Source organism: Aythya ferina (genome assembly GCF_964211825.1).
Source record: "Aythya ferina genome assembly, chromosome: 12".
Lineage (NCBI taxonomy): Eukaryota > Metazoa > Chordata > Aves > Anseriformes > Anatidae > Aythya > Aythya ferina.
The window spans coordinates 12,729,416-12,749,319 of NC_140308.1; the positions used below are offsets into that span (position 1 = coordinate 12,729,416).

Below are 19,904 nucleotides of genomic sequence, written 5' to 3' on the forward strand. Positions count from 1 at the left end.
CCCCCCCAGACCCCCGGGGCAGGGTCTCCCTGCGGGTTTCCCACACATCCCAACCTCAGGACCCTAAAAGCAGCCACGGAGCCCCCCGGGGATCCCTGCGGCGCACCCAGGCGTGGGACCCCCGGGTGGGGCAGACCCTTGGGGAGCCCCCCCAGCCCCGAGCATCCCTTGGCTCCCCCTTTTCCCAAAACCACCGCTCACCCCCCAATCCCCAACACCCCCCCAAACCCCTTTCCCCCCACACCCCCCACACCCCCAGAGCCTCCCCCACCCCTTGGAGAGGCCACCCCCGGTGGGGGGGGGGGTCCCCAATATCCCCCCCCCACCCCCCAGCGCTGACCTCGCCTCCCACCCCTTTAACCCCACGCCTCCCCGAGGATCCCCTCTCCTCCCCCCAACCCCCTCCAACCCCAAAAACCCCATAAACCCCCCCATAACCCTCCCCCGAGGGGGGGGGGGGCGGGCGGCGCATGTGCCGCTCCGGAGCCCGCCCCGCTCCGCCCCGCTCCCCGCCGCCGCCCCGGGGGCTCCGCGCTCCGCTCCCCGGCCCCATTCCCGGTCCCATTCCCGGTGCCGGTCCCATTCCCGATCCCATTCCCTGTCCCCGTTCCTCCACCGCCTCCAAGGGGGGCTGCCGGGCCCCCGCACAGCCCGGGGGGGGGGGGCGATGCCCTGCGCGCCCCCCCGCCGCCAGCCCCGGCCCGGCCCCGCCGCCGTCGCAGCCCCCCCCCTTTTTTAAGCCCCCCCCCAAAAAAAAAAAAAAAACCTTTTTGGCCGCATCCCGATCCCAATCCCGAGCCTGGCCCCCCCCGCGCCCCCCCCCGGCGGCGCCCCCCGCCCCGGGCAGCCGCAGCGCCCGCCGCGATGGAGACGGCGGAGAAGGAGTGCGGAGCCCTCGGGGGGCTCTTCCAAGCCATCATTAACGACATGAAGGTAGGGCCCCCCCCCACCCCATCCCCCCCCCGAGCCCCTTATCCCCACCGGGGGGGTCCCCGCTCCACCCCGGGGTTGCCACCGGAGCCCCCCCCCCTCCCTCTGATCCCCCACCCCGGACCCCCTCCGGGTCCCCCCCCTGCTTGGCACCGATTTTGGGGGGGGGGGACCTTTGTGTGCCCGGGTTTCCCCCTCCCCCGGGAGCAAGGCTGGGTGCCCCCCCCCCAAAAAAAAAAAAAAAAAAAAAAAAAAAAGCTTTATTTCTCTATTTTTATTATTAGATTTTTTTTTGGCTCGATTTAAACAAAATGGGAATTTTTTTAATTTTTTTTTTTTTTTTGAGGGGGGGGACGGAATTTCTCGCTGCCCAGCCCCAGCACTGGGGCTGCTGCCCCTGGGCGCTCCGGGGGGCAGAGAGCTGCCTCCTTCCTCCTCCTCCTCCTCTTCCTCCCGCTCCCTGCTGCAGCCCCGGCCAGACAATGCTGTCATTGCCAAGGCAGGGGAGGGGGGATAAAAAAATAAAAGCCTCGCCGAGGAGGAGGTTAACCCCTTCGGGGGCCAACCGTGTCCCCACGGGGCTGGGAACGGGGGATTTTTTGGGGGGGAAGCCCCCCAGTGAGAAAATCCCCATGGCACACGGGGACGGGTGGCGGGGTGACCCCAAAGCCCCCAGGGGCTGCGGTGCCAGGGAAGGATGGGGAGGCCGAGCTGGCCACGGCCTCCGAAATTCCCGTGCCCCAAAAGCTTGGGGCTGGGTTTGGGGCTCCCCCCTCTTCACCACCCCGATGTCTTTCACCCCCTTCCTGGGCAGCCCCTGCCTCAGTTTCCCCGTTCCCTCGGTGGCCCCGAGCCACCATCCCGGTGCCGGTGGCAGTGGGGACTCAACCCCATGGGGACAGCGCTGGGGAGGGGGCAGGAGCCCCTCACCCTGCTGCTGGGCACCGGCGGGCCAGGCTGGCTCTGTTTCCATGATATTGACTGGAGGCTAAAAAAAAAATAACCAAAAAAAGGGCAGAAAACCGAAAAAAAACCCTGCTGCAGCTTCGGCTGCGCTCCTGCTGCGCACCGGAGGCCCCCCGGGCGCAGCGTCCCCACCGGTGCCGGTGTCACCACGTGGGTGTCCCGGGGCACCGGCGGGACCAGGGGACAGAATCGGTGCCAGCGTGGAGCGCGGTGATGTGCCCGGCACGGCGGGGACCTGCGGCGGTGACACCGGGGCAGAGGGACCTGGTTTGGGTGGCTTTGGGGGCTCGCCGGTGGCTTTTTGTCCCCCCCTTTGGTGGCTCGAGGCAGGAGGGCAGCGCAGCCCTGTGGTGGTCTCGGTGCCGGTGGGTTTGTCCATGGGGGCTCCCCCGTTGTGCACGGCGTCCCCAGGTGACCTTGGCATGTCCTTGTCCCCGTTGTCCTTGTCCCTGCTGGCCTCATCCACGTCCTCCTCCCGCCCGGTGCCCCAGAGGGATGGGGACGGTGACACCAGCCCCACGGCTCCGTCCCGGGTGGCCGGGGCACGGAGGTGGCCCGGGGACGTGGCTGTGGCCCGATGGATGTCATGCACCAAGGGGCACCCTGCGACCGTGCCGGATGGACCGCGAGGAAAGGGAGGCTCCCGAGGGCTCCAAACCTGGTGCTGTCCCCGCTCCGCACAAGCCCTGTCCCCAAACGGGGCAGAAGTGCCACCAGGGCACCGACGGCCACCTCCAGGGACTTCACAAGCCTGGAACTGCCATCGGATGGCCTCGCCGGGATGGCCTTGCCGTGACAGCCTCGCCGGGATGGCCTCGCCGGGATGACTTTGCTGGGACACACGGCACTGGGACGGTGACACCGGGTTGGCACCAGGACTTGCCTCACCGAGGTGGCACCGGGATTAACGGCACCGGGACCGGCCTCACCGCGATGGTGGCTCCACGATGGCCTCGCACCGGGATCGGCCTCGCTGGGACTGACCTCAAGACACCCCCCGACACTGGGACGGCCTCGCGCTGGGACTGGTTTTACTGGGATGGCACCGGGATGGCCCCTGTGCCCTGTCCCTGTCCCTTTGAGCCTCACCTCCCGGCCCTGCGATGAGGTCTCCGAAGGCCGAGGCTGGAAGGGGGAAATTTCGGGGTGTGGAGGGCAGGGAAAAAGGGTGGTGGAGGATGGGGCGAGCGCTCAGCCTGTACTGGCCACCAGCCCGTCCCCGAGCTGCCCGCGCCCCCCAGGGGGAGGCTGTGGGGGGGCTGTGCCCGAGGTGCGGGGTCTGACGGCCGCCTCCCCCCTTGCAGAGCTCCTACCCCATCTGGGAGGACTTCAACTCCAAGGCCACCAAGCTGCACTCCCAGCTCAGGTGAGCGCTCAGCAGGGGGGGTTACGGTGGGGGGCACGGTGCCAGATCTGTCCCCACCCCACCCATGGGGTGACACCGGTGTCCCTGTCCCCCCCCAGGACCACGGTGCTGGCCGCGGTCGCCTTCCTGGATGCCTTCCAGAAAGTGGCCGACATGGCCACCAACACGCGAGGTAGGACCTGGGGGGGACACGGGGAGGGTTTGCTGGCACGGGGGGGTCACGGCGCCGTGTGTGTCCCCCCCCCCGGGCTGGGGCTGCCCCCGCGCAGGCGCCGCTGGGCTGCCAAGCAGATGGTGCCGGCGGCACCCCGGCCATCTGGAGCTGCTGGCGAGGAGGAGGAGGAGGAGGAGGAGGAGGAGGAGGAGGAGGAGGAGGAGGAGGAGGAAGGCTTGAGCCACAATCAGATTTGTCTCCCAGCCCCCAGCAGCGGGATTAGGGCGCCGAGGGGCTCGGGGGGTGCTGCAGGCGCCCGGGTGGAGGTGGCCGGGGGACGCGGTGTGGGGGGCGGATGGGGAGGAGGGGGCTGTGGGGTGTCCCTGCAGACCCCACTGCGGGACCAGAGCTGGTTTCAGAGGCTTCACCCGGGGTTTTTTGGGGTGTGTGGAGGCAGCACCCCGCTGCCCAGCCCCCGGGCAGGGATTTTGGCCAGCGCTGCCCCCCCGTGGCCATCATTAGGCTTCAGAGTGAACGTCGCTCTGCCTGCCAAACGGGGGCGGCCCCTTGGCAAAGCCCCCAAAATGTGCCGCTCACGGAGCCCCTCGGGGGCTATCGATGAGCGGGGGGGGAGCCCCCAGACCCCGCTGGTCGCCCCCGGCTCTGAGTGAGCCCCTCTCTGCCCCCCCCCATCCCCAGGGGCCACGCGGGACATCGGCTCCGCGCTCACCCGCATGTGCATGCGGCACCGCAGCATCGAGGCCAAGCTCCGGCAGTTCACCAAGTAGGTGCCCCGGTGGCGAGCCGGGAACCCCCCCGGGGATTTTTTTTTCCCCCCCCCAGGCCCCACAGAGGGGTGGTCTCGGCCCCGTTCCCACCTCTCCTTTTCTCCTTTCGCGCCCCCGCTGCAGCGCCCTGATGGAGAGCCTGATCACCCCCCTGCAGGACAGGATCGAGGACTGGAAGAAAGCTGCCAACCAGCTGGACAAGGACCACGCCAAAGGTGTGTGGGGTTGTTTTTAAGGGTGGGGGGGCTGCTTTTTGGGGTGTGGGGGGGGGATGCTCGGTCCCACCCCACCCCTGTGCCCGCAGAGTACAAGCGGGCCCGCCACGAGATCAAGAAGAAGTCCTCGGACACGCTCAAGCTGCAGAAGAAGGCTCGCAAAGGTAGCGGGGGGGGGACAGCGGGGTGGGGGGGCTCGGGGGGGGCCGGCCGGCGTTTCACAGCTCTCTCTCTCTCTCTCTCTCTCTGTCTCCTTCCCTCTCCTCCTCCCCTCCGCGTCCTCCCCACAGAGCTGCTGGGTAAGTGAACCGCTGCCCCCCCCCCCCCCCGACCCACCTCTGCTCTTCCTTATCTGTGTCCTCCCCCCCCTTGGGCGAAAGCCAAGGACACCCCCCCCTAAAGATGTCACCCCCGTGTCCCCCCCCCCATCCCTGCTTCCCCCCCACACCCCCCGGCTCTTCCCTTTTGCTGGGGCTTTGTCTGTCTGTCCGTCTGTCCATCCGCGCTCTGCCCTGCTCACTGCCCCCCCCCCATCACCACCATCCGTGGGGATGGCGATGTCCCCATTTGGGTGGCAGTGTCCCCATCTGGGTGGTGATGTCCCCGTCTGGACAGCGATGACCCCCTTCGGATGGCCATGTCCCCCTCCAGATGACGATGTCCCCCTATGGATGACCATGTCCGCATTTGGGTGGCGATGTCCCCATTTGGATGGCCATGTCCCCATTTGGGTGGCGATGTCCCCATATGGATGGCCATGTCCCCATCCAGCCAGCCATGTCCACATTTGGGTAGCCACATTCCCGCGTGGATGGCCATGTCCCTACCCAGATGGCGATGTCCCCCTTTGGATGACAGTGTCCCCATTTGGGCAGCCATGTCCCCATCCGGACGGCCATGTCCCCATTGGGGTGGCCTTGTCCTCATCCAGCCAGCAATGTCCCCATTTGGATGGCCATGTCCCCCTTTGGGTGGTGATGTCCCCATCCAGCCAGTGATGTCCCCATTGGGGTGGCCTTGTCCCCATTTGGGTGGCCATGTCCCCATCCAGATGGCCATGTCCCCACCTGGCCAGCAATGTCCCCCTTTGGACAGCGATTTCCCCCTTTGGATGGTGATGTCCCCATCCAGCCAGTGATGTCCCCATTTGGATGGCCATGTCCCCATTTGGATGGCCACGTCCCCATTTGGATGGCCACGTCCCTATCTGGGTGGTGATGTCCCCATTTGGATGGCCACGTCCCCATTTGGATGGCCATGTCCCCATTTGGGTGGCCATGTCCCCATCCAGATGGCCATGTCCCCATCCGTCCAGCAGTGTCCCCATTTGGGTGGCCATGTCCCCATTTGGATGGCCACGTCCCCATTTGGGTGGCGATGTCCCCATCCAGATGGCCATGTCCCCATCCATCCAGCAGTGTCCCCATTTGGGTGGCCACGTCCCCATCCATCCGCACCCCCCTCGGTGGCTCACCCTCCCCAGGGGACGGGTCAGGGCCCCCATCCCGTGACGCAGCCATGCTTGATGTCCCCCCCCCGGTGTCCCCCCGGCAGGGAAGGGGGACCTGCAGCCCCAGCTGGACACGGCGCTGCAGGACGTCAACGACATGTACCTGCTGCTGGAGGAGACGGAGAAGCAGGCGGTGCGCCGGGCGCTCATCGAGGAGCGGGGCCGCTTCTGCACCTTCATCGCCTTCCTGCAGCCCGTGGTGGTGAGCCTTTGGGGAGCTGGGTGGTGGTGGGGGGGGTTATTTTGGGGGTCCGCCACCACCATCAGGTGCTGATGGCCCCCTCCCCTGGCCCGGCACAGAACGGGGAGCTCACCATGCTGGGGGAGATCACCCACCTGCAGGGCATCATCGACGACCTGGCCGTGCTCACCGCCGAGCCCCACAAGCTGCCCCCCGCCAGCGAGCAGGTCAGCGGGGGGGGGGACACGGGGTGGGATGGGGGGAAAAACGCTGCCCTGGGGGGGCTCCAACACGCTCCTTGCCGCAGGTGATCAAGGACCTGAAGGGCTCCGACTACAGCTGGTCCTACCAGACCCCCCCGTCCTCGCCCAGCAGCTCCAGCTCCCGCAAATCCAGCATGTGCAGGTGCGTCCTTCACCCTGGGGACTTATGGTAGCCCACGGGGTCCCCAACTGGTGCCCAGTAACGCAGAGGGACTGGTCCCGGGACCCCCACCCCCAAGGGATTCGCGTGCCAAGCCTTGTTCTCAAGCTCTCCTCTCCTTCCTCTGCCCTCCCCGCTCCCCTCGCCCCCCGGCGCGCCCCCCCCAGCAGTGTCAGCAGTGCCAAGGGTGGCCTCCCGTGGTCCGGGGGGGCTCAGACGTGCTCGCCCTCCTCCACCTACCGCTACCGCAGCCTGGCCCAGCCGGCCAGCGCGGGCACGCGGCTCTCCAGCGTCTCCTCGCACGACTCCGGCTTCATCTCGCAGCAGGAGGCCGCCTACTCCAAGCCGCCCTCCCCGATGCCCTCGGACATCACCAGCCAGGTACGGGGAGAGGCGGAGGAGGGGGAGAGGGGGAAATGGAGCTCCCCAGCCTCGGTTTTCCCATCTGTCAAATGGGCGCAGTCCCCTGGTGCACACTTGGGAGGCGAACGTGGGGGATGCTGTGCCCCCTCCCCATGTCCTAATCACCCCAAGCTTTTGGGGAGCCCCTTGGTACAGTCCCCAGATAAATGTTTTCCCCATCCTGGGTACCGAGGATGCCCCAGGGCCCTCTGGACCTCACGGGGTGGGAGCGGGTGCGGTGGGCACGGCACTGGCTCACCGGGTGTGCTCTCTGCCCCCCTGCGCTCGCTGCTGCTCCTGGACCCGGGGCACGGCAGAAGTCCTCCAGCTCGGCGTCCTCAGAGGCCTCGGAGACGTGCCAGTCGGTCAGCGAGTGCAGCTCCCCCACCTCGGTGAGTCCTCCCTCCCCCACAGCCACCAGGGTGAAGCCTTCACCGCCCTCCTCCTCCTCCTCCTCTTCCCCTCCATCCTGCGGTGCCCGAGCCCCGTGCCCACCCCGTGCCTCGGTGCTTGCAGGATTGGTCCAAGGCCAGCCCCTACGACCAGCCCGCCGTCAGCACCCTGCAGCGGCGCAAGGACCGCGTGGAGCACCTGCGGGAGGCCGAGGTGGGCTCAGCCACCGGCACCTACCCGGGCATGGGCGCCGAGGACGCCCCCAGACCCCGAATGTCGCCAGCCACCATCGCCGCCAAGGTACCGGGGGGTGAGCGCGGCGGTGCTGGGCTCTTGGGGTGGTTTTGGGGGCTCCTTGGGGGGGCTGACGGAGCTGCCTCGCCCCCGCAGCACGGCGAGGAGGTGTCCCCCGCCGCCAGCGACCTGGCCATGGTGTTGACACGGGGGCTGAGCCTGGAGCACCAGAAGAGCAGCCGGGACTCGCTGCAGTACTCCAGCGGCTACAGCACGCAGACCACCACCCCGTCCTGCTCCGAGGACACCATCCCCTCCCAAGGTACCCGTGGGGTGGAGGGCACCTTGTAGCATCCCCGGGCTTTGGGGAGGGGGCACTGAGGCTGGGTTTGCACCCCTGGTGTTGCGTGAGAGGCGCTGGGCTGGCGGCAGGGTGGAGCAGGAGGCGCTGCCTTCCCCACCCTGCGTGGGCACCGAGGTCCCACCCAGTTGCGTCGCTCCCGTTGCGAGGCTTCGCTCTTGTTTCGCAAGAGGGCACGAGCCTGGCCCCGATTCCTTTGGCCCTGCACCAACACGGGGTGGGGAGGAGGGGGGCACCTCGTTGCAGCTCGTGGATTTGGGGCTGGGGGTGGGAAGGGCGCATGGAGGTGGTGGTCGCACCCATCGGTGCGCACGGTGCCGCGGCACATGGTGGGAGCGCGAAGCAAGGGGACCCTGGCCCTTTGGGTGTTTTTTGGGGCCAAGTTGGCCACCAAAGTTACAGCTGATAGCACCGGTGGTGGCCGTTGTGCCACGATGGCCGTGGCGTTGTGCGGCCACAAAGCATCGCGTTGGTGGCTCGGCACACGGAGGTGCCCGGGGGCTGCCCGTGACCCCGGCTCGGTCCCCGCAGGCTCCGACTACGACTGCTACTCGGTGAACGGCGACGTGGAGTGCGAGCCCCAGAGCGACTTCGACAAGTCCTCCACCATCCCGCGCAACAGCAACATCGCCCAGAACTACCGGCGCATGATCCAGACCAAGCGCCCCGCCTCCACCGCCGGGCTGCCCAGCGGCACCAGCCTGCCGGCCGGCACCACACCAGGGGTGGCCACCATCCGCCGCACGCCCTCCACCAAGCCCTCGGTGCGCCGCACGCTCTCCAACGCCGGCCCCATCCCCATCCGCCCGCCCATCGTCCCCGTCAAGACCCCCACGGTGCCCGACTCGCCCGCCTACGCCGGCCCCACGCGGGTGGGCAGCGAGGAGTGCGTGTTCTACGCCGAGGACGCCTCGCCCGGCCCCGTGGATTTTGCCAAAGCCTCGCCCAAGCGCTTGAGCCTCCCCAACACGGCGTGGGGCGGCGGCGGCGGCGCGGCCGAGATCCCCGTCTACCCCGGCGCGGCGCCGCGTGGCACCGGCGCCGCCGAGGAGGAGGAGGATGAGGAGGAGGATGAGGAGGACCGGCAGCTGGCCGCCAACCGGCACAGCCTGGTGGAGAAGATCGGCGAGCTGGTGGCCGGCGCCCGCGCCCTGGGCGAGGGGCAGTTCCCCTTCCCCACCGCGCTGGAGGAGACCCCCGCGCCGCCCCCCGCGCCCACCATGGACCCCCCGGCCGAAGACATGCTGGTGGCCATCCGGCGCGGCGTGCGCCTGCGCAGGACCGTCACCAACGACAGGTCGGCCCCGCGGATATCGTGATGGTGCCCGCGGGGACGCGGCGGCAGCGGCGGCACACGGCGGGGCACACGGGGATGGGAGCCCCAAGGGGGGGCGCGGGGACCCCCGGCCACAGCAGGGCACGGCGCCCCCTCCCCTTCCCCCAGCCCTGTCCTCACCACGCTGGTCACCGCCTGCGTTGGTCCCTTCCCCGCCTCGTTTTTCTTCCCTTCCTCACGTTTTTGGGTTCCTTTCGTTAATTCCATAGTGCGCTCCCGTCTCGCGCCCGTGTCTTGCGCTCTCCTGTTCCTGCTCCATCTCCCCGCCCATCTCCCTCCCCATCTCCCCACGTTGCCCTCCATCTCCCTTTCTCCCTCCCCATGTCCCCCTCCATCTCTCTCCCCATCTCTCCCTCCATCTTCCTCTCCATCTCCCATTTCTTGCCATCTCTCCATCTCCCCATCTTTTTCCCCATCTCTCCATCCATCTCCCTTCCCATCTTCCCCTCTCCCCCTCCATCTCTCCCCCTCCATCTCCCCATCTTCCTCCCCATCTCCCCCTTCATCTCCCCATCTTCTTCCCCATCTCCCCCTCCATCTCTCCATCTCTCTCCATTTCTCTCCATCTCCCCTCCTCCCTATCTCCCCATGTCCCCCTCCATCTCCTTCTCCATCTCCCCATCTCCCCCTCCATCTCCCTTCCCATCTCCCCATCTCCCTCCCCATCTCTTCTTCCATCTCCCTCCCCACCTCCTTCTCCATCTCCCCATTTGCCTTCCAGTCTCCCCCTCCATCTCCCCATCTCCCCCTTCCTCAGCCCATTCTGCTCCCTCCTCTTCCTCTCCCAAATTCTCCCTCCCTCCCCCTGCCCTTCCTCCTCCTCTCCCTTTCACCCTTTCCCCCCCCAGTCCCTCCCCAGCGCAGGACCCATCCGTCCCCATCCCCGTCCCCCTCCCCATCCCTCGGGGGGCGACGCCAGCCCCGGGGCAGCGCAGCCCGGCCCCAGCCCCCCCTGTACATAGCTCGCCCCCGCCTAGGAGTAACCTCGTAGCCACCGCCCGGCCCCGGCCCCCCCCGTCGTGACCCCCACGCGCTGATGACAAGTGACAAACGTCCGGGGTTGGGGGCGGGGGGGGGGGGAGTCCTTCTCATTTTGTACAGAGAGCAAAAATTCCTTGGAAAAGAGAAAAAAAAAAATTGTCTTTCGACTGAAGTAACTTTTCTGGTGCTGTTGTTAACCCGCTCCTTTACTTTGTTTTTTTTTAATTTATTTCCCCCCGTGCTCCCGCCTCCGCTTCCCCCCACCCCCTCGGCCACGTTTCTTTCTTTTCTCCCCTCTTTTTTTTTTTTTTTAATTTTTAATTTTATTTTTTTTTTTTTTTTTTTTTGGTGGTAACGTCCCCTATCCCCCACCCCCCCACCCCGAGCCCTTGATTTGAATAGTCACTGCTACGAGTAACGAATGCACTGTGAAGATTCCAGTATTAATAAAGGTTGTACTGTAATTAGCCCCGTCTGCGCCTCCGTTGGAACCGGGGGGGGCCCTGTCTCCCCCCCAAAAAAATTTTGGGGTGCTGTGGGGGCCCTCCCCACGTGGGGTGACGCTGCTGCTCCCTCCCCACCCCTCCCAGGGCGTCCCCGGCACCACCCCGACAATTACGGGGCCGTTTCCCAAGGGTCTGGGGGCGGACGCGTGGTGGTGACAGCGGTGCTGTGGGGCAGCCGTGGGGCAGCTGTGGGGCAGGAGGGAGGCAATGGAGGGGCCCGGAGCCCAGCACGTGCTGGTGACCGGCTGTGACGGTGGCGTGGGGCTGGGGCTGGTCAAACGTTTCCTGGAGCTGCCGAGCCCACCGCGGCGCCTCTTCGCCGCCTGCACCGACCCCGACGGGAAGGTGGGGACATGGGGGGGTCACCGTGACGGGGGGTGGGAGGGATGGAGGAGGTGCTGGGGATAGTGGGGATGGTGGTGGGGATGGTGGTGGGGATGGTGGTGGGGATGGTGGAGGTGGTGGTGGTCTTGAGGATGGTGGTGGTGGAGGAGGTGGTGGGGATGGTGGTGGTGGTTGCAGGGCGCAGCTGCAGGCACCGCTTGCCCCACACCTTGCTCCGTGGGGCTCCTGGTGCCGCCCCCTCAGCCCCGTTCCTCCCTCAGGCCCTCAACGAGCTGGCTCTGGGCACCCCCAACCTCGTGGTCCTGCCCCTCGGTAGGTGCCAGCACCCCAAAGCCCTGTCCCCCAAAATCCTGTCCCCCCCAACCGGGGCTGCTCAGTGCCTGGGAGTTGATTTGGGGCAACCCCCAGGGCCACCAGCATGTCCCTGCGGGTATCCCTGGGGGTGTCCTTGTGCAATTGTCCCTATGGGTTTCCCTATGGGTGTCCTTGTGGTGTTGTCCCCATGGGTGTCCCCTGGGTGTCCCCATGAGTGTCCTTATGGAATTGTCCCTATGGGTTCCCCGGGGGTGTCCTTGTGGTGGTGTCCCCATGGATATCCCTGGGGGTATCCCAGTGGGTGTCCACGTGGAGTTGTCCCTATGGGTTTCCCTAAAGGTGTCCTTGTGGTGTTGACCCCCTGTGGGTGTCCCCATGGGTGTCCCATGGAGTTGTCCCCATGACATCCCCATGACGTCCCCATGGGTGTCCTTGTGGAATTGCTATGGCTTCCCCGTGGGTTCCCCGTTGGTACCCCCGTGGGTGTCCCCATGAGGTCCTTGTGGTGTCCCCGTGGGTGTCCCCGCGCTGTCCCCCCTCAGACGTGACGGACGCGGGCAGCATCGGGGCGGCGGCGGGCCGGGTGCGGGAGGAGCTGCGCGGGGCCGGCCTCGGCCTCCTGATCAACAACGCGGGCGCGCGGCGCCGCAGCACGCTGCAGACCGAGACGGCCGAGAACATGGCCCTGCTCTACGCCACCAACACCGTCGGGCCCCTGCAGGTCACGCAGGTAGGGCTTGGACGGAAGCCGCCCGACCCCAAAATTATAGGGTGGAGGCCTGGGGGTGACTCCGTGCCCTCCCCAGGCCTTCCTGCCCCTGCTGCAGGAGGCGGCGGAGGCCGGGCGCGGGCAGGGGCTGAGCTGCAGCCGGGCGGCCGTGGTCAACGTCTCCAGCGCCATGGGCTCCATCGGGGTGGCGGCGGCCTGGGGGGACGCTCAGGACGTCTCCTACCGCTGCAGCAAGGTATGGCACCAGGGAGGGGTGCGGGGTGACCCCAACACCCCCCCATAGGGTCCTCACCCACCGCTGTCCCCACAGGCGGCGCTCAACATGCTGACCAAGTGCCAGGCTCTGCAGTACGGCGACAGCGGGATCCTCTGCGTGGCCATCGACCCCGGATACGTGGAGGCAGCGCCGGGGCGTGAGGCGGTGAGGGATGGGGGCAGGGACAGAGAGACATCATGGGGCAGAGAGACAGCATGGGTACCAGGCCCCATAGACGTAGCACCCCATGGGTATCGTAGCATCCCATGGGCATAGCGCCCCATAGGTCGCATATCCCATGGATGTAGCACTCCAAGGATGGCATGCCCCATGGATGTAGTGCCATATAGACATAGTGTGCCTTGGCTATAGCACCCCATGGATATAGTGCCCCAGAGACATCATGCCACATGGAAACAACACCCCATGGGCATAGCACCCCGTGAATACAGCACCCTGTGGATAGAGCACCCCGTGGGTATAGTGCCCCATGTGCATCACACCCCATGGACATAGAGCCCCATGGCTGTCATGCCCCGTGAGTATCACACCCCATGAGTATCACACCCCATGGATATCGCACCCCATGGATATCGTGTCCCATGGATATCGTGTCCCATAGACTTAACACCCCATAGCTCTCATACCCCACAGCCACAGTGCCCCACGGATATCACACCCCACAGACACAGCCCCTGTGGATATCTCGCCCCACAGCCCTCCCTCCCCACCCGTGTCCCACATGCTCCGCGCCACCGCAGCAAGGGGACAGTCCCGGGTTCTCCTTTGAACCGCTCGTTATTTCCCCATTTCTCACATTATTTCCTCATTTCCTGTATTATTTTCCCATTTCCTGCATTACTTTCCCATCTCCAGCGGGGCCGTGTGTCAGCAGAGGGCACCCCAGCCCCGTGCTCCACCAGCCCCTCAAGCAGCCGTGGGGGCATCACCACCCCGAGCTGGGGTCATCCTGCCCCAAAAAAAGGCTGGAGAGGCCGGGGGCCTCTCCCTGGCCCCATGGCCTCATGGAAACGTTTTATTGCGCATCCAAAAATGGATTTTTTTCCAAAAAAAAAAAAAAAAGAGACGCCGAGCTTCAGGCCCCCTTCTGGGTGAGCACGGGGGGGCTCAGCGCCGCTGTCCTTGTCCCCGCAGGGCCCGGTGACGATGGAGGAGAGCACCCAGGGCGTCCTGCGCGTCCTCGCCGGCCTCTCGGCCTCCAGCAACGGCACCTTCTGGGACTGGCGGGGGCAGAGGCTGCCGTGGTGAGGGGGCAACCCCCCGGCCCCGGGGCTGGAGAGCAATAAATGGCCACGGCCACACTGGGACCGTGCCGTAAGGAGGTCCTGTGCCACCTGGCCCCATAGCTGGAAGGGCTGGGAGCTGGGGAGGGAGGTTTATGGGGTGGGAGGTCTATGGGGTGGGAGGTCTATGGGGTGGGAGGTTTATGGGGCAGGACATCCAGAAGAAGGGATGTCCATTGGGTGGTAGGTAGGGCCATAGGGTAGGGTGTCTATGGGGAGGGACATCTATGGGGTGGGAGGTCCATAAGGGAGGGTTGGGTATGGGGTGGGATGTTTCGGTGGGGGAGGACGTCAATGGGGAGGGATGGCAATGGGGCAAGGAAGTTTATGGAGGGGACATCTGTGGAGCAGGATGGCTATGGGGTGGGAGGTCCATGGGGAGGGAGTGCCATAGGGTGGGATGTCTATGGGGCAGGAGGTCCATAGGGAGGGATGGCTATAGGACAGGAGGTCCATAGGGTGGGATGTCTATGGGGAGGGGCATCTATAGTGTAGGATGTCTATGGGGAGGGATGTCTATGGGGCGGGAGGTCCATGGGGTGGGATGTTTATGGGGAGGGACATCCATGGGGGCGGGAGGTTGATGGGACGGGATGGCCATGGGGCAGGATGCCCATGGGGTGGGCTGTCCATGGGGTGTGGGGGGGTGTCCATATGGTGGGGAGGGATGTCTATGGGGCAGAAAGTCCATGGGGCAGCATGCCAATGGAGGGGGACGTCCATAGGGGCAGGATGTCCAAGGGGAGGGACGTCCAAGGGGTGGATGTCTATGGGGTGGGAGGTCCCTGGGGCGCGATGTCCATAGGGCAGCTCCGGTCCCCCCCCTAAATCCACCCCCAGAGGCAGAGGAGCGGCGGCTCCGCCCTTCGGCCTCGGCCCCCCCCCCATCCAAATCGGGGCCCGGGCTCGGTGCTGGGCGCCGCCAAGCGGTTAACGGAGACCGGGACGGGAGGAAAATGTGAAAAAACGGGGGAATTTTTTAAAGAGCTAAAAGAAATTTTAAAATAAAAATAAAATGCAAACTAAGGAAATTGAAAAATAAAAATAAAGAAAAAAGAAAACAAAAGAAAATAAAGAAAAGAAAAAAAAAAGAAAAAAAAGAAAAAAGAAAATAAAAAAGAAGAAAATAAAAAGAAGAAAATAATAAAAAAAAAATAAAGAAGGAATAAAAAATAAAAAGTATAAAAGAATAAAAAAAAATCAGACTAGAAAAATAAAAAAGAACACGAAATGCCCGAAGAGCCCCCCCAGCACGCCCTTCACCCTCCTCCTCCTCCTCCTCCTCCTCCTCCTCGCCTGCTCCCCGCCTCGCCGCCGCTCTCCGTGGCTCCCCACCGACCTGGGCGGAGGGTCCGGGGGTCAGTGATGGGGGCAGCACCCAGGACCCCCCCCCGGCCCCCTCTTTCCCCACTCACAGGGAACCTGGAAGAGCATCCGCAGCACCCGCAGGCAGTTGTCCAGCAGCGCCTTGGGGCGCACGGCCTTGGGGCGCCGCTCGCCGCTGTGCAGCCGCTGCACCAGCTCGGCCACCGCCGCCGCCACGTCACTCTGGGGGGACACAGAACGATTTTGGGGTGAAAAGGGGTCTGGGGGAGGCGGGGAAGGGTGTAGGGAGGGGGCTGTGTCTGTCTGGAGTTGGACTCGGGCCTCCTGCGGCGGGGAAGGGCAGGGAGGCCGTCAGTAGGCTTCAGAGTTAACGCCGCGGCCATATGGGATAACAAAGCTGGAGCTTTCCCCATGGGGCGCCCCAAAGGGCTGCACATCTGCAGTTGTGGGGTGCGGGGGAGCAGCGATGGGCTCCTGGGGTCTCCCCGCCCAGCAATATAGGAGACAAAAATTTTGGGATTTCTGCATTGGCCGGGAATCGAACCCGGGCCTCCCGCGTGGCAGGCGAGAATTCTACCACTGAACCACCAATGCCAGATGTGGGGCACCCCACGGTGCTCGCCCACGGCCCTGCCCCACGTGTGAGCTCTGCCCATCCCCATTCCCCCCCTAAGTTGGGCACCCCACAGCACTGGGACACGGCTGGGGCAGCACGGCCTGCCAAAGGCCTGCCCCACACAGCACAGCCCGGCCCTATAAAAAGCTGAGACCCATCCCACACAGCCACCGGTGCTGGGTGTGGGGCACCCCAAAATGGGGACAGGGACACCCCCCCCAGATGCCACCTGGCTGGGGACCGTGGTGGTGCCACCCTGAGGGGGCGCAAACCCACAGCTGTGGGGTGCAGGGGGAGGTGGTGGTGGTGCTGGGGGGGGGGAAATCCCACAGGGAACAGCACCTGGGTGGCCCCACTAGGGAATTGGGGGGCAAAAAATTTGGGGAAATCTCTGCATTGGCCGGGAATCGAACCCGGGCCTCCCGCGTGGCAGACGAGAATTCTACCACTGAACCACCAATGCCAGATGTGGGGCACCCCATAGCACCCACCCCTTTGGTCCCGGGGCAGGGGGGCAGCAATGGGGCAGGGGGGCAGCAGTGGGGCAGAGCCAGTGCTCACCTCCCACCCCACATCCCCCCACCAGCAGCAGCTCCCCATCCCACCACCATGGGGCAGGAGGGCAGGGAGACCCTCAGTAGGCTTCAGAGTTAACACCTCACTGACCCCAAAAAACAACAAAAAAAGGGGAATTTTTGCATTGGCCGGGAATCGAACCCGGGCCTCCCGCGTGGCAGGCGAGAATTCTACCACTGAACCACCAATGCCAGATGTTTGGCCCTCCCCTGGCCCTCCCTCCCCTCCCCGGGGTGGCGCTGACCCTTCCCCTCCCCACCTGCCGGTACTGCCCGTAGTGCTCCCGGCCCAGCGCGTCCAGCAGCCGGCCCAGGTCGCGGGCGTAGGGCCACGACGGGTGCTGCTCCGGGAGCACCTCGCGGAGCCGCTGCACGGCCTGCGCGCTGACGTGGAACCAGAGGTAGCGCAGAGAGGCCTCCGAGGCCGCCCCGGCGCGCTGCGGGGTGGGGGGAGGTCAGGGGGGTGAGGCAGTGGCCTCCCCGCCACCAAAGCACCAAAACACCAAGCACCAACACCAAAACATCAACCCCCATAACATCAAAACCCCAAACCACCAAACCCCAAAACACCAAACCATCAAACTGCAAACCACCAAACCCCAACCACCAACCCCAAAACCCTAGCCATCAACCCCAAAATCCCAACCACCAAACCCCAAAACACCAACCCCAAAACCCCAATCACCAAACCCCAAAACACCAAACCCCAAAACACCAAACCCCTAAACCCCAACCATCAACCCCAATACCCCAACCACCAAACCATCAAAACCACAAAAACCACCAAACCCCCAACCACTGAACCCCAACCCACCAACCCCAAAAGAACCAACCCACCAAACCCTAAAACCCCAACCACCAAACCCCAAAACACCAAACCACCAAACCCAAAACACCAAACACCAACCACCAACCCCAAAACCCAACCCACTAAACCCCAACCCACCAAATCCCAACCACTGACCCCAAAACCTCAACCACCAAACCCCAAAACACCAAACCCCAAAACCCCAACCCTCAAACCCCAACCATCAACCCCAATACCCCAACCACCAACCCCAAACCACCAAACCCCAAAGCCCAACCACCAAACCCCAACCCCCAAACCATCAAAACCACAAAAAGCACCAAATCCCCAACCACTGAACCCCAACCCACCAAACCCTAACCATTGAGCCCCAACCCACCAACCCCAAAAGAACCAAACCCCAAACCTCCAACCCCAAAACACCAACGCACCAAACCCCAAAACACCAAACCCCAACCCACCAAACCCCAAAACACCAAACCCCAACCCACCAAACCCCAACCACCAACCCCAAAACCCCAAAACACCAAACCCCAACCCACCAACCCCAAAAGAACCAAACCCCAAAACCTCCAACCCCCAACCCACCAACCCCCAACCCCCATCCCACCACCACCGCCGCCCCCACCCTGCCCTCGTCCCCATCCCGTCCCGGCCCCATCCTCACCAGCCGGGTGATGTTGGCCGGCCTCAGCACCTCCTCGTACTGCACCCGCAGCGTGTACCCGACGGGGAAGTAGTGCTTCTACCGGGGTGGGATGGAGGGCGCGGGGAAAAGAGCACAAGGGGCTGGCGGGGAGGAGGCCGGGCCTCCGGGCACCCCCAAAACGGAGGCTGCCCCCCCCGAGGCGTGCGGGGAGGCCGGGAGGCCGGGTACCGTGTACTGCAGGCGCTTCTCGTAGCCCAGCTGGTCCTGCAGTAGCCGCGCCAGCTCGCACTCGCCCAGCGCGGCGGCCTCCAGCCTCAGCACGGCCAGGACACCTGCGGGCACCGCGTCAGCCTCCCCCCAGCACGGTGACACCCCGAGGGGTCACCCCGTGGGGACACCCCGTGGGGACACCCCATGGGGACACCCCGGTGACGCCCGTACTCACACAGCACGGCCGCGTAGCCCTGGTGCATGGTGACGGCGGGGGCGGGTGGCGGCGCAGCCTGCATGGCCGGGGGGCGCGGGGGACAGGGGACAGGGGATGGGGGACAGGGGACGGCGCTCGGTGGTGGCCCCCCGACGGCTGCCACCTGCCATGGGGGTGGAGGGGGTCAGGCTCGCTGTGTCCCCGTGCAATGTCCCCCCTGCTGCGTCCCCACGCGGTGGCCCCGTGCCCACGTGTCCCCATATGGGGACTGCGCCGTGTCCCCGCTCAGTGTCCCATGCCAGGTCCCCACGTGGAGCCCAGGCCATGCTCCCTCGTGGTGTCCCCGTGCCCTATTCCCACGCCGTGTCCTGACATGATGGCCCCGTGCCCTGTCCCCAGAGTGCGTCCCCTTTCCGTGCCCCCGCGCGCTGTCCCCACACCCTGTCCCCACACGGTGTCCCCATGCCATATCCCCGCATGGTGTCCCCAAGCCCTGCCACTGTGCCCTGTCCCCACAAAGTGTCCCCATGCCATGCACCCACACGATGTCCCCCCGTCCTGTCCCCACATGGTGTCCCCATGTCCTGTCCCCACACCCCTGTGTGGTGTCCCCATGCCCCATCCCCATGCCATACCCCCTCAAAGTGTCCCCATGCCCTGACCCCACACGGTGTCCCCACACCATACCCCGACACGATGTCCCTGTGCCCCATATCCCCACGTGGTGTCCCCACGCGCTGTCCCCTTGCCCTGTCCCCACACTTTGTCCCCGTGCCCTAACCCCACGCGCTGTCCCCACGCCCTGACTCCACAGGATGTCCCCACGCCCTGTTCCCACGCCCTGTCCCCGAGCCCTGACCCCACGCAGTGCCCCCCCCACACCCCCTATATCCCCAAATCCCCCTCTCCCACCCCACACACCCCACGCGAGCCCCCCTCCTACCCCCCCGGTGCCCCCCTGATGCCCCCCGGTGCGCCCCGGTGCCCACCTGGCGCTGCCGGTGCCGGTGCCGGTCCCGGTGCCGGTCCCTGTCCCTGTCCCTGTCCCTGTCCCGGTGCCGGTCCCGGTCCCCGTCCCGGTCCCTCCCGGTGGCGGCGGGGCCGTGCCGGGCTCCCCGGGAGGCGGTCGGGGGGGCGGCGGCGGGGCCGGCAGCGGGCGGGGCCGGCACCGGGACCGGCACCGGGCACCGGGCACCGTGCGCGGGGGGCGCACGGAGCCCCCGGAGCCCGGCACTCCCTTCCCCGCCTCCCCGGAGCCCCTGGGGGTGCCCAAAAACCGGGAGGACCCGCGCCGGACCCCCCCCCCGATCCCCTAAATCCGGTAACGGGAGGGATCGGGGCGATGGGGGGGACCGGCACAGATCCCCCCCGGTTCTCCCGGAGCCCCCCCCTCGGCGCTGGGAGCGGGGCGGCGCTGCCGGAGCCGCCGGGATTCCCCTGGCACCGAGTCAGGGCGGCGGCGGCTGCCGGGAGCTGCCCCCCCCCCCCGGCCCGGCCCCGCTTCCCCGAGCAGCCCGGGGGGGGCACCGGGTCCTTGGGACCCCCGTGGAGGCACCCCGGGGGCGGTTCCCCCCTCGGCACGGTGCTGGGAGACCCCCGGGGAAAGGGACCCCCAAGTGGGGGCTCGGGAGGGGGGGTCCCAAACCGAGGCTGGAGCCCGCAGCCCCCCCCGGGGTGAAGCACGGAGCCCTCCCTGCCCCAAAATTGGGGTGCTGGGGAAGGGGGGGGCCCTTATGGGGTGCTGGAGCCCAAGGGTGCAGCCCCCGCCCCCCCCATAAGATGGAGGCGCGGGGAGGAGGCAGGGGAG

The 19,904-nt window shown here is 66.0% G+C and overlaps 3 protein-coding genes across 3 annotated transcripts; 2 read left to right on the plus strand and 1 right to left on the minus strand.

Annotated features, from left to right (window-relative positions):
- The first annotated feature begins 508 nt into the window (after positions 1–508).
- On the plus strand, positions 509–9,684 carry MTSS2 (MTSS I-BAR domain containing 2). The gene is made up of 14 exons (XM_084533241.1): positions 509–933; positions 3,201–3,262; positions 3,361–3,434; positions 4,116–4,200; positions 4,328–4,419; positions 4,509–4,583; positions 5,974–6,131; positions 6,230–6,337; positions 6,418–6,515; positions 6,701–6,914; positions 7,253–7,327; positions 7,452–7,628; positions 7,719–7,884; positions 8,455–9,684. Exons 1-14 carry the CDS (start codon positions 865–867, stop codon positions 9,240–9,242), a joined length of 2,241 nt encoding a protein of 746 aa, XP_084389367.1. The 5' UTR covers positions 509–864; the 3' UTR covers positions 9,243–9,684.
- A 1,269-nt stretch (positions 9,685–10,953) lies between these two features.
- LOC311443360 (C-signal-like) lies at positions 10,954–14,963 on the plus strand (the record flags this gene model as incomplete). Its single annotated transcript, XM_084533438.1, has 6 exons — positions 10,954–11,091; positions 11,352–11,403; positions 11,949–12,136; positions 12,213–12,371; positions 12,447–12,643; positions 13,508–14,963. The coding sequence occupies 6 exons, from the start codon at positions 10,954–10,956 to the stop codon at positions 13,659–13,661; spliced, it is 888 nt and encodes a 295-aa protein (XP_084389564.1). The 3' UTR covers positions 13,662–14,963.
- Positions 14,649–19,889, minus strand: IL34 (interleukin 34). The gene is made up of 7 exons (XM_084533492.1): positions 19,087–19,889; positions 18,116–18,260; positions 17,899–18,002; positions 17,689–17,766; positions 16,474–16,650; positions 15,112–15,244; positions 14,649–15,035 (listed from the first exon to the last, which is right to left on the minus strand). The coding sequence occupies exons 2-7, from the start codon at positions 18,177–18,179 to the stop codon at positions 14,956–14,958; spliced, it is 636 nt and encodes a 211-aa protein (XP_084389618.1). The 5' UTR covers positions 18,180–18,260; positions 19,087–19,889; the 3' UTR covers positions 14,649–14,955.
- Positions 19,890–19,904: the final 15 nt, after the last annotated feature.